This window comes from Schistocerca americana, chromosome 5, assembly GCF_021461395.2.
Source record: "Schistocerca americana isolate TAMUIC-IGC-003095 chromosome 5, iqSchAmer2.1, whole genome shotgun sequence".
Taxonomy (NCBI): Eukaryota; Metazoa; Arthropoda; class Insecta; order Orthoptera; family Acrididae; genus Schistocerca; species Schistocerca americana.
Window position 1 is genome coordinate 336168462 of NC_060123.1, and position 15261 is coordinate 336183722.

The window sequence follows — 15261 nt, forward strand, 5'->3', positions numbered from 1 at the left end:
GGACCAATGACCTCACAGTTTGATCCCTTCCCCACCCCCACCCCCTTCCTTTTAAACCAACCAACCAACTCTTCCTTTTCCTATTTTAGTGGGTCAGGGGTGGAAGATCCATTCTTCTTGTCACGAGGTGATGGCTCTCCAATCTTGACATTGTAGATTCGATGAGTTGGCAGGGGCTTTAGGAGGCCAGTGTCAGGAGAAGGTGGGTGCAGCAGGATTGGGAGTGTGCATGTAAACTCTTTATTACTTAACGAGCTACAGCAGTTACAGGTGTGCACCCCATCTGATGGCATGGCCCAGTGTTGACCCTCACATCTACGTTCCACGAGTATAGGCAGGTTCTGATCTCGCGGCCTGTGGTGAAGCCAATCTGTGCTGTGGCATATTGTGTGGGCGGCAGTATGGTGACTCATTAGTGCTGATGTGCCTGGAGCTGAATCAGCCACTGGTGACCGAGGCCGCCATGGTCCGTCTGGCAGTGGCCGGCAAAGTCCGTGGCGCTGAGTGGCAGTGCAGAGAAAGGGCAGCAAGGCACCTCAAACTCTGGATATTGGTGTGCAAGTGGCAGGCTGGTTATGAAGCTGTCCAGTACATGCTGGAGTGGTCCTGCAGCCTGAAGGTCGCTAGTTATGAAGCTGTTCAGTACATGCTGGAGTGGTCCTGCAGCCTGAAGGTCGCTGGTTATGACTCATGGCTCAAATCTCAGCCTGTTATCTCAAAAGATGGGTGTAGATGATGTACCCAAATCACTGTATGTTTGACTGTCTGAAGGCAAAGAGATGCACCACTGGTTGGTGTTTGCTGCATCAATGGCTTGTTATGAGAGCCTTGCCACACACCGACATATTGTGTGGATGTTCTGCATGTCACTTCTGTCCACAGTAATATGCCTCCGGGATGGTAAATTGGAACATTGTATCCTGATTTTCCTTGACATTGTGGCAGGAATGCAGTACACCTTCCCTCTTCGGAGCAGTTTGAGCCCCGAATATAGCTTGGTGCTGCTCCAAATAATGCTAGATAGAACACATTCAGGCTGAATTAAGAATATCAAGTCTGTCTATATTTCATATAGTTCTAGTCGCTGGCTGGTACTGTAGACTGTGCACAAGTTCTGTAACACGGACTGTAGTATGTCTGATATAGTACGAATTTTCACTCTGCATCAGTGTATGCACTGACTTCAAATTTCTTGGCAGATTAAAATTGTATGGCACTTTGTCTTGGGTGGCCAAGTGCTCTACCAACTGAGCTATCAGAGCGCTACTCATGACGTGCCCTCACAGCTGTACCTCCACCTCTCTTACTTTCCAGACTTCACAGAAGTTGATGTGCATATCTGTACATGATTGGATATCCCATACAAACTTTCTGTGGGATGAGGCAGACAGTGACTTTATCATTTGGGAATTGAAAGTTTGCATGAATCGCTCAGCTTATGATTAGAAGCCAATTGAAGCATGCTGTTAACCAGATGCTGACTACCATTGCAAATGCAAAAATTTACAAACTCCCATGATAAATTGCCAAATGTTATTGGATACAAGGGCCGTAGGAGAACCCTCGATAGCAAAAACGACAGACAACACACGAATAGTTGCTGTCAACATTGCTTACATATGGGACACTAGACTATGCATTCACTTCCAACAACCACAAAATTCCCAAGAAAAGGCCCCACAAAGTCAACATGCACCCTGTCCTAAGGGTGCTCTGGAACTATCCAGAGGGAAAAACTGACATCGTGGCACAGCCTGATTCTGTACACGGGCCATGCAAGCTCACACGAAATGTTCAATGTTGCGATAGATAGCCAGCCAATTGACATGGCAGGACATGCCCCAATGTGACGAAAGCTTGCATACTTAAATCCACAGTAGTATGCATGTTCTCCTGGCACCACTTGGTGAGTAGATTTTTTAGCTATCCAATTGCATTATACTGTCAAAAATTGATTATTGTCGTTGTTATGTACAGGTAACAACATTACTAAACTACTTAATACTGACATTTCAACATATGGAAACTCCAGGTTGGAATATCAACATTGTTAGGCAAAGGATAGATGCTTCTCACCATAAAGATGACCCACTGACTCACCATAAAGATGACCCACTGATCTGCAGACAGGCACAATGGAAAGACTGTTTCACATTATACCTTTTGGCCTAAGCCTTCTTCAACAAACACACACACACACACACACACACACACACACACACACACACACACACTTCCACCGGCAACTTCGACTGGACTGTGACTGTCACATGAATAGCAATCTGGAGTAGACTGGGAAGAAAGGGGAGGGGTAACACACTATGGATGGAGGGAGAAAATAGCGATGTCTGGTGGGGCACGTAAGGACTAGATGGTGGCCTAATGAGACTGCCATGCCCAGGATCAGGAAGTGGGGTGTGGGGGAAAAACAGGGAGCAGAAAAGGAGAGACACAGGAAAGGGAAAGGACGGGTGGGTGCATAGGCAGAGGGTGGCACACAGTGAGGGTGAGGAGACATGAAAAGGGAGGAGGTGATAGGACAGAGGGCCGGAACTTGTTGGTTGGAGGGACAGTAGGTTACCAAAGGTTGAGGCCAGGATAATTTCGGGAGTGAAGAATGTGTTGTAAAGATAATGCCCATCTGCAAAGTTCAGAAAAGCTGGTGTGGAGGGGAGGATCCAGATGGTCTGGGTTGTGAAGCAGCCATTGAAATCAAGCATGTTGTGTTCAGCTGCATTTTGTGTTCCAGGGTCATCTACTTTGTTCTTCACCACAGTTTGGCAATGGCCATTTGTCCTGCTGGTTGGCAGTCATACCAATTTAAAAAACTGAGCAATTGTTGCAGCAGAGCTGCTTTCACAGGTGGTGGGTGGTGTGGCCTTTGATGTGGTAAGACTGCCCCGTGACAAGAAAGGTATAGCAAGTGCTGAGTGAATTGGGCAGCTCTTGCATCTTGGTCTGAGTTGGGAGTGGCATAGGAATGGACATGGATGTTGGGGAGGTTGGGTGGGCTACAGAACACTTCAGGAAAGCTGGGAACGATATAGGTTAGGATGTCCCTCATTTCAGGGCACAATGATCGATAATCAAAGCCCTGATGAAGGATGTGGTTCACCTGTTCCATTCGGGAGCATTTCTGGCTGATGAAGGAGGTACTCCTTTGTAGCTTGTTTTTGGAGGGGTAAACAACATGGGAATTGTTCGTGGACAGGGTCAGAGGGATAGTGCTTTCTCTGAAAACTGTTGAGACTTTCAGCATACTGGGAAAGGGGAGTTCTTGGCACTGCATATACCGAGCAAGGTGATGCAGTGGTTAGCAGACTGGACTCGCATTTGGGAGGACGATGGTTCAAACCCACATCAGGCCATCCTCATGTAGGTTTTCCGTGATTTCCCTAAAATCGCTTCAGGCAAATGCGGGGTTGGTTCCTTTGAAAGGGTGCAGCCTACTTCATTCCCCATCCTTTCCTAATCCAATGGGACTGATGACATTGATGTTTCGTCCCCTCCCCTGAATCAATCAACCAAACAACCATCTCTGCATATATGCCGTCTCTGGGTGGCAAGGTTGTATAGGAGGGAATTTTTTGGCTTGGAAGGGATGACAGTAGTCAAAATACACATACTGTTGGTGGGTTTAATGTGAACAGAGGTGTGGATGGAGCCATCAGAGAGGAGGTGATAAAAGTCCAGGTAGGTGGCATTCTGGGTTAACGACCAAGTGAAGTAGATGGGAGAGAAGTAGTTGAGGTTGCAAAGGAATGAAGATTAGGTGCCTTGGATCATGAAGATACAATCAATGAACCCGAACCAGACTAGGTGTTCGGCATTTTGGGAGGAAGTCTTGGACCAGAACTGGGCCACATCCAGTGCTTCCGGGGTGGCGTTCATCAAATCCTTCATGGTGCAGGTGCTTGGGCACAGCACACACTGCGTGAGGTGGGTGGTGGTTTGAGTGTGTCCACAGTCAAACAGCACTGGTTCATTTGAGAGGCCCCATTTGCGCATATTCTCTTTGGATCGTGTGACACCAGAGTGCAGCCTATTAAGAGATTTCCATGTCGTCCATCCTTCCATATGGCCGGGAGGGAGTTCTTCGTTTGGGACTAACCATTCCCCAAGGTGCGCGTTTTCTTATCGCCACATTGCCAGCCTCACTTGCTGCTGTGTCCCGACGATGTTTTCTGCTGTGTGCAAGAAGCTTTTTCTAGATTTCAGTCGACGGCAGGCTGGCTGGTGTTTGTACAGCGGGTGGGCTGATGAGGTCAACGCCTTTGTCTTTTCCTTCCTGGCCGCCACTTTCCTTCTAATATCTGGTGGGGCCATGCCTGCCAGGCAGTACAATTTATCAGTCGGGGTTGGTCTCGGACAGCCTGTGATGATGCGGCAGGATTCATTAAGCGGTATGTCCACTTGCTTGGCGTGGCTAGAATTGTACCACACTGGGCACGCGTACTCCGCTGTTGAATAGCACAAAGCAAGAGCTGTGGTTCTCACTAATCCAAGCTGTGCCCCCCATGTGGTGCCCGTTAGTTTGCGCACAATGTTGTTTCTCACGGCTACTTTGTGTTTAGTGTTCATGCAGTGCTTTTTATAGGAGAGTGCTCTATCCAGGTGACGCCTAAGTATTTTGGTGTTTCGCAATGTTCCAGGGGCACTCCTTCCCAGTTAAGTTGTAGTCTTCTTGCAGATTGTCTGTTCTTTATGTGGAAGACGCAGGTTTGGGTTTTCCCTGCGTTAGGTTTGAGATGGTTCCACTTATAGTAGGTGGCAAGCTGTTCGAGGGCTTCCGACAGATTCTGTTCAACAGTTTCAAAGCTGTCTGCTTGAGCGGTAATGGTGCAATCATCTGCATATATGAAGCTTTCGGTGCCTTGGGGGAGGGGCTGGTCATTAGTATATATACTAAAAAGTGTTGGGGCCAGTACGCTTCCTTGGGGGGAGGCCATTTTTCTGTATCCTCCACCGGCTTCTCTGTCCCTGAAAATCCACAAAGGATCTTGGATTCTGGAGTAGGTTTCCAATCAGTAAGGTTAGTCTGTAGTCCCTACTCATTGCGTATATTTTCCCCAGGAGCAGTCGGTGGTTGACTGTGTCGTAGGCTGCTGGTAGGTGTAGGAAGACAGCCCCGGTGGTCTTCCTGTTCTTGAACCCATCCTCTATGTGTTCCGTTAATTTTAGCACCTGTGACGTACAGCATTTGCCCTGTCTGAAGCCTGCTTGTTGTGGGATCAGGAGGGGCTCGATGGTGTCCGGGATTCTGTGGAGTATCATCCTTTCCAAAACCTTGTACATATGGCATACCAGAGAAATCGGCCTGTAGTTTTTAGGATTGTCACGTTCTTTGCCTGGTTTTAGGATGGCACTGAATCACGATTTTCTCCAGATTTTTGGAATTTTGCAGGATGTCATGCAGTTGTTCATCACATCGACTAGCCATTTCCTTGTTACAGGTCCAAAATGCTTTATTTGCTCGACGCATATGTCATCAAGGCCAGCTGCTCTCTGCATTTTGCACTTACTGATTGCCTTCTCCAGTTCCGCCAAGGTAAATAGCTTGGATAGTTCTTCGGTCTCCAGAGGGGGGGTTCGTTCTATGCCCCTCTTTTTTGTCTTTAGGTTGTCGTATCTTGGTGGATTCCCATTTGTGAGAAGCTAGTGTGCAATTTGGTCTGCTGTGACGTTCGCGTGTAGATTTGGTTTGGTGGGGTCATTGGCTAGGCGTTTTATGAGTTTCCAGGCCTTTTGACTATGTCTGCCAAGATGGACCATAAAGAGGTTTGCATAGGAGGTGCCATGCAGATGCCTATGACTGTGCTGTGGATTTGTTTGTTTACTTTTCCTTCAAAGGAGAAGTAGTTGTGAGGTAGGATAAAGTTAGTAAGGTGTATGAGGAATGAGATAGTGGGTTTGGAGTCTGAAGGACACTGGGAAAGGTACCAACACTTCTGACATGTACTGCTTTCTCTTGAGTGCTTTGGGTACCTCTAAGGCACCAATATTTTTGACATTTTCTTTGATCTTTAAATTTATTCAGGCACTAGATGATTAAATTTCAGTGTAGGACGAAAGGCGAGGCCTTTGGACAGTGCTGTAACTTCTGTGGGGCTGAAGATTTTGCTGGAAAGGCTCTGGATTTGGTGGTTGGTATGGAGTTTTGGTGATGTGGCAAATTAGTAAAAAGGTCTGCTAGGCAGGGTGTGGGTGCTATGAGGGGTTGATGAGGAGGAACACTGTGGGTAGGATAAAGGTTGGATAGTGATACCCCACAGTGACAGTAGGATGTCAGCTGGTTGAATAACTTAACGGAGGTGGTGTCTGGACTCTTCCAGGTGCTGGACAGCAAGGAATTCAGTTTAAGAGATGTGATTTATGTACATGTAATAGGGATTGCGCAATAACAGTACCTTGCTGAGGAAGCTGGTTCTGGGATGTCTCCTGTATCGTGTGTTTTTGCAGTAGCAAGTTTGTGAGGGGGCAAGGACTGGCTGAATCTGCGAAGGTGAAGGTCATTGTAAAAGGAGGGTGGGATCCAGAGAAAGAAATTTTTATGGTTAGACTGCTTGGGGATTCCTTTGAGACTGGGTTTTAGCCAGGGAAAGATGTAATTTTCTGAACTGCCGCAGAGAGATCAAGCATGAGCTCCAGTTTGTTAATATAATACATGACCACAAACTCGAACAATCATCATAAATTCATATATATTTTTCACAGACGAGTTAAAATTGTTAATGACTGTTAATTACTGCAGTGAGGTTACTCCCTTGTACTGTCCAACTGACTGTTCTCTCTGCTGTGTTGACAACAACAGCATTATTCTTATTTGCAAAAAGCTGAGAGATTCCCTCAGATGTTTATCCCATGTATTACAAATGATATGTCAATAAAACTTGTAATTTTAGGAATTTTGAAGCTTTTTAAAGATTTGTTGTGTTGTGGTCTTCAGCCCAGAGGCTGGTTTGATGCAGCTCTCCATGCTATTCTATCCTGTGCAAGCTTCATCCTCTCCCTGTACCTACTGCAACCTACATCCTTCTGAATCTGCTTAGTGTATACATCTCTTGGTCTCCCTCTATGATTTTTACCCTCCTCGCTGCCCTCAAATACTAAATTGGTGATCCCTTGATGCCTCAGAACATGTCCTACCAACCGATCCCTTCTTCTAAGTCAAGTTGTGCCACAAACTTCTCTTCTCCCCAATTCTATTCAATACCTTCTCATTAGTTATGTGTTCTACCCATCTAATCTTCAGCATTCTTCTGTAGCACCACATTTCGAAAGCTTCTATTCTCTTCTTGTCCAAACTACTTATCGTCCACGTTTCATTTCCATACATGGCTACACTCCATACAAATACTTTCAGAAAAGACTTCCTGACATTTAGATCTATACTCATTGTTCTTCAGAAACGCTTTCTTGCCATTACCAGTCTACATTTTATATCCCCTCTACTTCGACTATCATCAGTTATTTTGCTCCCCAAATAGCAAAACTCATCTACTACTTAAAGTGTCTCATTTCCTAATCTAATTCCCACAGCACCATCCAACTTAGTTCGACTACATTCCATTGTTTCCTTTACTGCTTGCTCAATATACAGATCGAATAACATTGAGGATAGGCTATAACCCTGTCTCACTCCCTTCCCAACCACTGCTTCCCTTTTGTGCCCCTCGACTTTTATAACTGCCATCTGGTTTCTGTACAAATTTTAAATAGCCTTTTGCTCCCTGTATTTAACCCCAGCCACCTTCAGAATTTGAAAGAGAGCATTCCAGTCAACATTGTCAAAAGCATTTCTCTAAGTCTACAAATGCTAGAAATGTAGGTTTGCCTTTCCTTAATCTTTCTTCTAAGATAAGTCGTAAGGTCAGTATTGCCTCACGTGTTCCATCATTTCTACGGAATCCAAACTGATCTTCCCCAACGTCGGCTTCTACCAGTTTTTCCATTCATCTGTAAAGAATTTGTGTTAGTATTTTGCAGCCGTGACTTATTAAACTGGTAGTTCAGTAATTTTCACATATGTCAACACCTGCTTTCTTTGGGATTGGAATTATTATATTCTTCTTGACATCTGAGGGTATTTCGCCTGTCTCATACATCTTGCACACCAGATGGTAGAGTTTTGTCAGGGCTGGCTCTCCCAAGGCTGTCAGTAGTCCTAATGGAATGTTGTCTACTCCCGGGGCCTTGTTTAGACTTAGGTCTTTCAGTGCTCTATCAAACTCTTCGCACAGTATCATATCTTCCATTTCCATAATATTGTCCTCAGGTATGTTGCCCTTGTATTGACCCTCTATATAATCCTTCCACCTTTCTGCTTTCCCTTCTTTGCTTAGAACTGGCTTTCCATCCAAGCTCTTGATATTCATACAAGTGGTTCTCTTTTCTCCAAAGGTCTCCTTAATTTTCCTGTAGGCAGTACCTATCTTACCCCTAGTGAGATATGCCTCTACTTCCTTACATTTGTCTTGTAGCCAAGCCATCTTAGCCATTTTGCACTTCCTGTCGAACTCATTTTTGAGACATTTGTATTCCATTTTGCCTGCTTCATTTACTGCATTTTTATATTTTATCGTTTCATCAATTAAATTCAATATATCTTCTGTTACCCAAGGATTTCTACTAGCCCTCATCTTTTTACCTACTTGATCCTCTTCTGCGCCTCTACTGTATTTCTTTCCTCCATTCCTGTCCATTGTTCCCTAATGCTCTCCCTCTCCTCTCTACAACCTCTGGTTCTGTCAGTTTATCCAGGTCCCAGCTCCTTAAATTCCCACCTTTTTGCAGTTTCTTCAGTTTTAATCTACAGCTCATAACCAATAGATTTTGGTCAGAGTCCACATCTGCCCCTGGAAATGTCTTACAATTCAAAACCTGGTTCCTAAATCTCTGTCTTACCATTATATAATCTATCTGATACCTTTTAGTATCTCCAGGGTTCTTCCATGTATACAACCTTCTTTCATGATTCTTGAACCAAGTGTTAGCTATGATTAAGTTATGCTCTGTGCAAAATTCTACCAGGCAGCTTCCTCTTTCATTTCATACCCCCAGTCCATATTCACCTACTACGTTTCCTTCTCTTCCTTTTACTACTATCGAATTCCAGTCACCAATGACTATTAAATATTCATCTCCCTTCACTATCTGAATAATTTCTTTTACCTCATCATACATTTCACCAATCTCTTCGTCATCTGCGGAGCTAGTTGGCATATAAACTTGAACTACTGTGGTAGGCATGGGCTTCGTGTCTATCTTGGCCACAATAATGCGTTCACTATGCTGTTGTAGGCAACGGTCTTGCCACAGTGGATACACCGGTTCCCGTGAGATCACCAAAGTTAAGCACTGTCGGGCGTAACCGGCACTTGGATGGGTGATCATCCAGCCGCCATGTGCTGTTGCCATTTTTCGGGGTGCACTCAGCCTTGTGATGTCAATTGAGGAGCCACTCAACCGAATAGTAGCGGCTCCGGTCAAAGAAAACCGTCATAACGACCGGGAGAGCGGTGTGCTGACCACACGCCCCTCCTATCCGCATCCTCAGCTGAGGATGATACGGCGGTCGGATGGTCCCGATGGGCCACTTGTGGCCTGAAGACGGAGTGCTTTATGCTGTTTGTAGTAGCTTACCCGCACTCTTTTTTTTTATTCATTATTAAACCTACTCCTGCCTTACCCCTATTTGATTTTGTATTTATTTATAACCCTGTATTCACCTAAAGATAAGTCTTGTTAAAGATTTATAGGTGTATAATGTAAAAGGAAATGCCCTGACTGACACATTTCCCAGCCCAAACTGCTAAAGATAGAAAGCGTTGATTTGTACCGGAGTCGTTTAAGAAGAGATTGTTGAAAACTCCACCCCTAAAGGGGGGGGGGAATAGAGGAAAGTATGTCACTATTAAGGCAATTTTGAAGCTAAAACTACGAAATTTGGTTTCTCAGTCAGAAAAATAAAATATGTGTTTCAGCATTTTTTGGAAATTCAGTCAGTAAGGGATAAAATTGTGGGTGAATTTTTTTAAAATAAACAATTATTAAAGTACTACTAAAGCATTTTTAAAGCTACATTTATGGAAATTGGTATTGGAGTTCTCAGTTATGAATAAAATATAGTATGTCTTGGGGGATGAAAGTTTCTATGGAAATACCGCCACAAGAACACAAAAGACGGGATTAACGAAAACCTCAGACTCCAGCTACAAGAATCATTTTTTTGTCAGTATATTCGGAAAAGACTGCCTTTTACAGCCTTCATTAAAATTTAGAAAGTTTGTGAACAGTATAAAAATTCAGTCAGTGGAAACCATAAAGTCTACGCGAGTGACGCAGCAGGCACTAAGCTAGTAGGCCTAATAAAGTCAAGCTAATAATTCAGTTCTCAACACTGGTGAATATGCAGTAAAACTTAATTCACTCCCATTCTGTATAAACAATTGTAACATATTTTCATTAAAGTAATAAACTGCAATAAACATTTCATGGTCTTTCAGGTGTTTCTTTTTACACTTGTATGAAAAGAAAAGATTATGATTACAGTAAATGTCAATGTGCAGCGGTCACCTCACTGATGTGGCAGAAACTGCCCCATAGCAGTCACGGCACACCCGATTCTTGTAATGTGGTGGCTGTGTGCCCGCACTGACGCAGTTGATGCCATGGCAATTTCGCAGCAGTGCAGTATTTCCTACCATGCTGCCACCCAGTCAATGTGGCTCTGCTGCCACATTGTACAAGTGTGAATTTGTTTTTGAACTGCACATTGGAACTAAAACTTTCTCCAATGATATTGAGGAAACTGGCTAAAAAAGTAGATTATTTCACATCTCCTTGTCTCACATCACTACTTGAAAATTAAGAATCTTAACAGTATTAGTAATAGTTATTATAATGATGGTTTGAATTTAACTAACCCACTCTTCGAGGGCATTGAAAAATGTAGTCATTCACTACTTTACATCAGGTTCACTTTAGATCATACACTGCTGCATACGAAATGTAGGTAACAATTAATGTTACTATTACTGCTGTTTCCATTACAGACTAAATGTGAAGGTATGCCACATCACACTGCACCCTAGAGTGCAGACACAGACTGTCGTATATTGTGTGGTATATTTATCTATATGATGGAATTCCACCTTGTCTACAACATAGAAGCATTGTTCACAAAATAACATTTAGTAATTGTTATTGCTAGCTGTATATTAACAGCAATTTATACACTATGTGATCAAAAGTATCTGGTACACCTGGCTGAAAATGACTTCAAAGAGTTCAAGGCACCCTCCATTGGTAATGCTGGAATTCAATAGGGTGTTGGCCCACCCTTACCCTTGATGACAGCTTTCACTCTTGCAGGCATACATTCAATCAGGTGCCAGAAGGTTTCTTGGGCAATGACAACCCATTCTTCATGGAGTGCTGCACTGAGGGGAGGTACTGATGGCGGTCAGTGAGGCCTGGGATGAAGTCGGCATTCCAAAACATCTCAAAGGTGTTCTATAGGACTCAGGTCAGCACTCTGTGCAGGCCAGTCCATTACAGGGATGTTATTGTCATGTAACCACTCCGCTACAGGTCGTGCATTATAAACAGGTGCTCGATCGTGTTGAAAGATTCAATCGCTATCCTTGAATTGCTCTTTAATAGTGGGAAGCAAGAAGGTGCTAAAAACATCAATGTTGGCCAGTGCTGTGATAGTGCCATGCAAAACAATAAGGGGTGCAAGCTCCATGAAAAACAGGACTGCTTCATAACACCACCACCTCCGAATTTTACTGTTGGCACTACACACACTGGCAGATGACATTCGCCAGGCATTCATCACTCCACACAATCGTCCAATGTTTACACTCCTTACACAAAGTGAGGTGTGATGTGTGGCTTATGAGCAGCTGCTCGACCATGAAATCTACATTTTTTTTTACCTCCCGCCTAACTGTCATAGTACTTGCAGTGGATCCTGATGCAGTTTGGAGTTCCTGTGTGATGGTCTGGATAGATGTCTGCCTATTACACATTATGACCCTCTTCAGATGTCGACGGTTTCTGTCAGTCAACAGACGAGGTTGGCCTGTACGCTTTTGTGCTGTATGTGTCCCTTTATGTTTCCACTTCAACATCGGAAACAGTGGACCTAGCGATGTTTAGGAGTGTGGAAATCTGGCATAAATGTGTATGACACAAGTGACACCCAATCACCTGACCACGTTCGAAGTCCATGAGTTCTGCAGAGCACCCCTTTCTGCTCTCTCATGATGTCTAATGACTTCTGAGGTCGCTTATATGGAGTACCTGGTGGTAGGTGGCAGCACAATGCACCTAATATGAAAATGTATGTTTTTGGGGGTGTCCAGATACTTTTGATCACATGGTGTAGAAAGAGTATGAGTTTAATAATGTTCAATACATGCACTGTCTAATATGAAAGTGACAATAGAAACACGGAGAATCGTTCATTTCTTTTATTGACATCATTTACAAAGCATTAATTCAGCTTTCAATTTTGTGATTGATATTTAAGTGATATAACATAATGACAAGAGGCACTTTGCTCATTACAGTTTGTATTCTGTTTACAATGTGCTCAACAAGATTCTAAACTGAAATAAAATAGTAAATATTAAACCGTTTCTCACACAAATAAATAGTACTGGTATTTTTCTTAATTTGCCACACTTTGTTCCTGGGTGTTTTTCTGATAAGTCTCCAGTATTAACAGAGAACTTTATGCTTACTTCCTCCTTCCACTCCTTGTTGTTTACAGTCAGAACTCATTCTGAACATTTTCCGCTGCAATCATACCTGAAGCAGCTTGAGTACATCAGTCTCTGCCTTTGCCATGTTTGTTACTCTCTTCATCTTCATTCACTTCCATCTTCAGTGGTACTGGTAACTATCCACTATAATGTGTTGGCCTTGTGGTGGATAGGAGTTAGTGCATTGTACAATTGGTTTCTTCTTTCTTTTTCTTTAGTTCAGCAGTTACACATACAAAGCATTAAATTACATGCCATCAGAGTAACCAAAATGCAGTGTGTCTAAAGATAAGATAGAGAATAATATATTGACAGAGAATAGGTTGATAAGCAGAAATTTATTTCATGTTTGAATACACAAATTCACATAAAACAGACATTTGCATTCATTGTGATAAAAATGCTGTTGACCAGTGTAATGGAAGAGTCTGGCCTTTGTAAGATGACATACGATTACGTCAGACTGCAATGACATTTTGTTGTGGCATCACAAGTCTGCAGGCTGTGGTGCCACTGCAGTAAATTTACCTGCAGTGTTGGATACCTGATGAAACTGCGCCACCATCGCTCTGGTGCTGCCACTGATCTGCCACGAAACTGTTGTAGCAAAGTTTGCCCACTGTGAAATCACATCAATGTGGCAAACTTCTAAGGATAGCTGTATTCTCGAGATTTTATATCTGCTACAGATTTGGCAATTAGCAGTGTTGTGTAAATGTCAATTAGCAGAGGTCTTATACAAATATGTTGTGAACAGATATCAGAAGAGCACATGAGGGAATGGTGAAGCCTTGCTTTCATTAAAACTTATGTTTAAATTAAACCCTAAACTCTATATTATTGTCCTAAGAGATGTGTGTTTCATTTTCAGATTGAAGTTCATAAACTGGAACCACCAAATCCTCATGTGGAGCTGGCAATACTTGGACTTTCGAACCATTTCATTGCCAATTGTATTTCATCATTTTCATCGTTTGCAAAGCGTGAACGAGATGCTCGTGGTTATCCTTCATCATTTTGGGCATTTCCACCAGAACGATCTCGCAATGCTAGTAAAGGACATGATGAGTTATAAGGAATCAGACAGGTGGTCACTGATAAGTGTTTCAATTTGTTCTTGATTGCCAAGTTTTACAGTAATACAGGATGACGACAAACATTAGGTGATGGACACAAATGTTCAGTCATTCCTTGTATCATTTGAAATACAGTAAGAGGACAAAAAAATGCTTGATGATAAAAATTTGCATCCAGTCATCTAAAAACTCATATCAAGGATAGAAATAGTGATGCTGCTGTTAAGTCTCGTGTATGTGTTTCCACCAGAGATTACCATGACTGTAAGTTCTGTATTTGTTATACTCTTCCAAGAAAGATGTTTCATATTAACGTGTTATTCTCACAACAGTATAGTGTGTTCTCACAGAATCACAATTGTTTTTGTGATTATGTATTAAGTGTTTCAGAGGGAGAGGGGGAGGGGGGGGGGGAGGGTTGCTCATCTTAGGAAAATAATTGAAATGGATTTCAGTACCATTAATTGAGGATGATGTCAATTAATATAAGTATGAACATTCATTTTTTATGACAGAAGTTGAGAGTATGTTTGATTAAAATCTGCTACATATTTTTGCTGAATTATTGATTTGTAATTTATTTGGAACTGCTGAGAAACTCATCATTAAATGATTGTTATTTAGTTAAAATGTTGTGTTTCATTGCATACTATGCCATATGATCTACATCATACTCTGCAAGCGAGCTAATGGTGTGGGGCAGAGGATACTTTTCATATCACTAACTGAGCTCTCCAACCCAGTTCCAAACATGACTAGTATGTGGGAAGAATAACTGTCGGTTAAGCCTCTGTATTGCTTCTAATTTTCTCCCCATGGTCATTATGTGAGACAAATGTGGGGGGAAGTAATATGTTGTCCGACTCTAGTACTATGTTGTCCAACTCTTCCTGAAAAGTGCTCTCTGGAAATTTGAAGAAACGTGCCACTCTTCATTGGATCATCTCCATATTTTCTATCAGTCCTATCTGGTAGGGATTCAAGAAAGATGAACAATACTCAAGAATCGGTTGAACAAGTACTATACAAAACATTTCCTTCGTGGATGAAAGTTTCCTTAAGATTCTTCCTATCAATCCGAGTCTGGCATCTGCTTTTTCCACTCTTTGTTTTTATGTGGTAATTCGCTCTGGATAGTTACTCCTAGATATTTTTTGGCAGATACTGTTTCCAGCTACAACTGTAATTTTTCCTGAGGGCATATAGCTCTGCTGTATGGTTAAATGATGATGGCATCCTCTTGGTAAAATATTCCAGAGATAAAACAGTACCTCATTCACAGATCTCTGGGAGGAGACTACTTAGGAGGATGTCGATATCAGGAGAAATAAAACAGGTGTTTTATGTATCAGAGTGTGAAATGTCAGGTCCCTTAATTGGGTAGGTAGGTTAGAAAATTCTAAAACTGAAAT

The 15261-nt window shown here is 42.7% G+C and overlaps 1 protein-coding gene across 1 annotated transcript in view; it reads left to right on the top strand.

Moving 5' to 3' along the window:
- The window catches only part of LOC124615728 (GDP-fucose protein O-fucosyltransferase 1), a 109196-nt gene extending 94915 nt beyond the window's left edge, over positions 1–14281 (top strand). Inside the window, exon 7 of the mRNA XM_047143797.1 lies at positions 13645–14281. Within this exon, the coding sequence (XP_046999753.1) occupies positions 13645–13848 (204 nt within the window). The 3' untranslated portion in view covers positions 13849–14281. The remainder of the gene's footprint in view (positions 1–13644) is intronic.
- Positions 14282–15261: the final 980 nt, after the last annotated feature.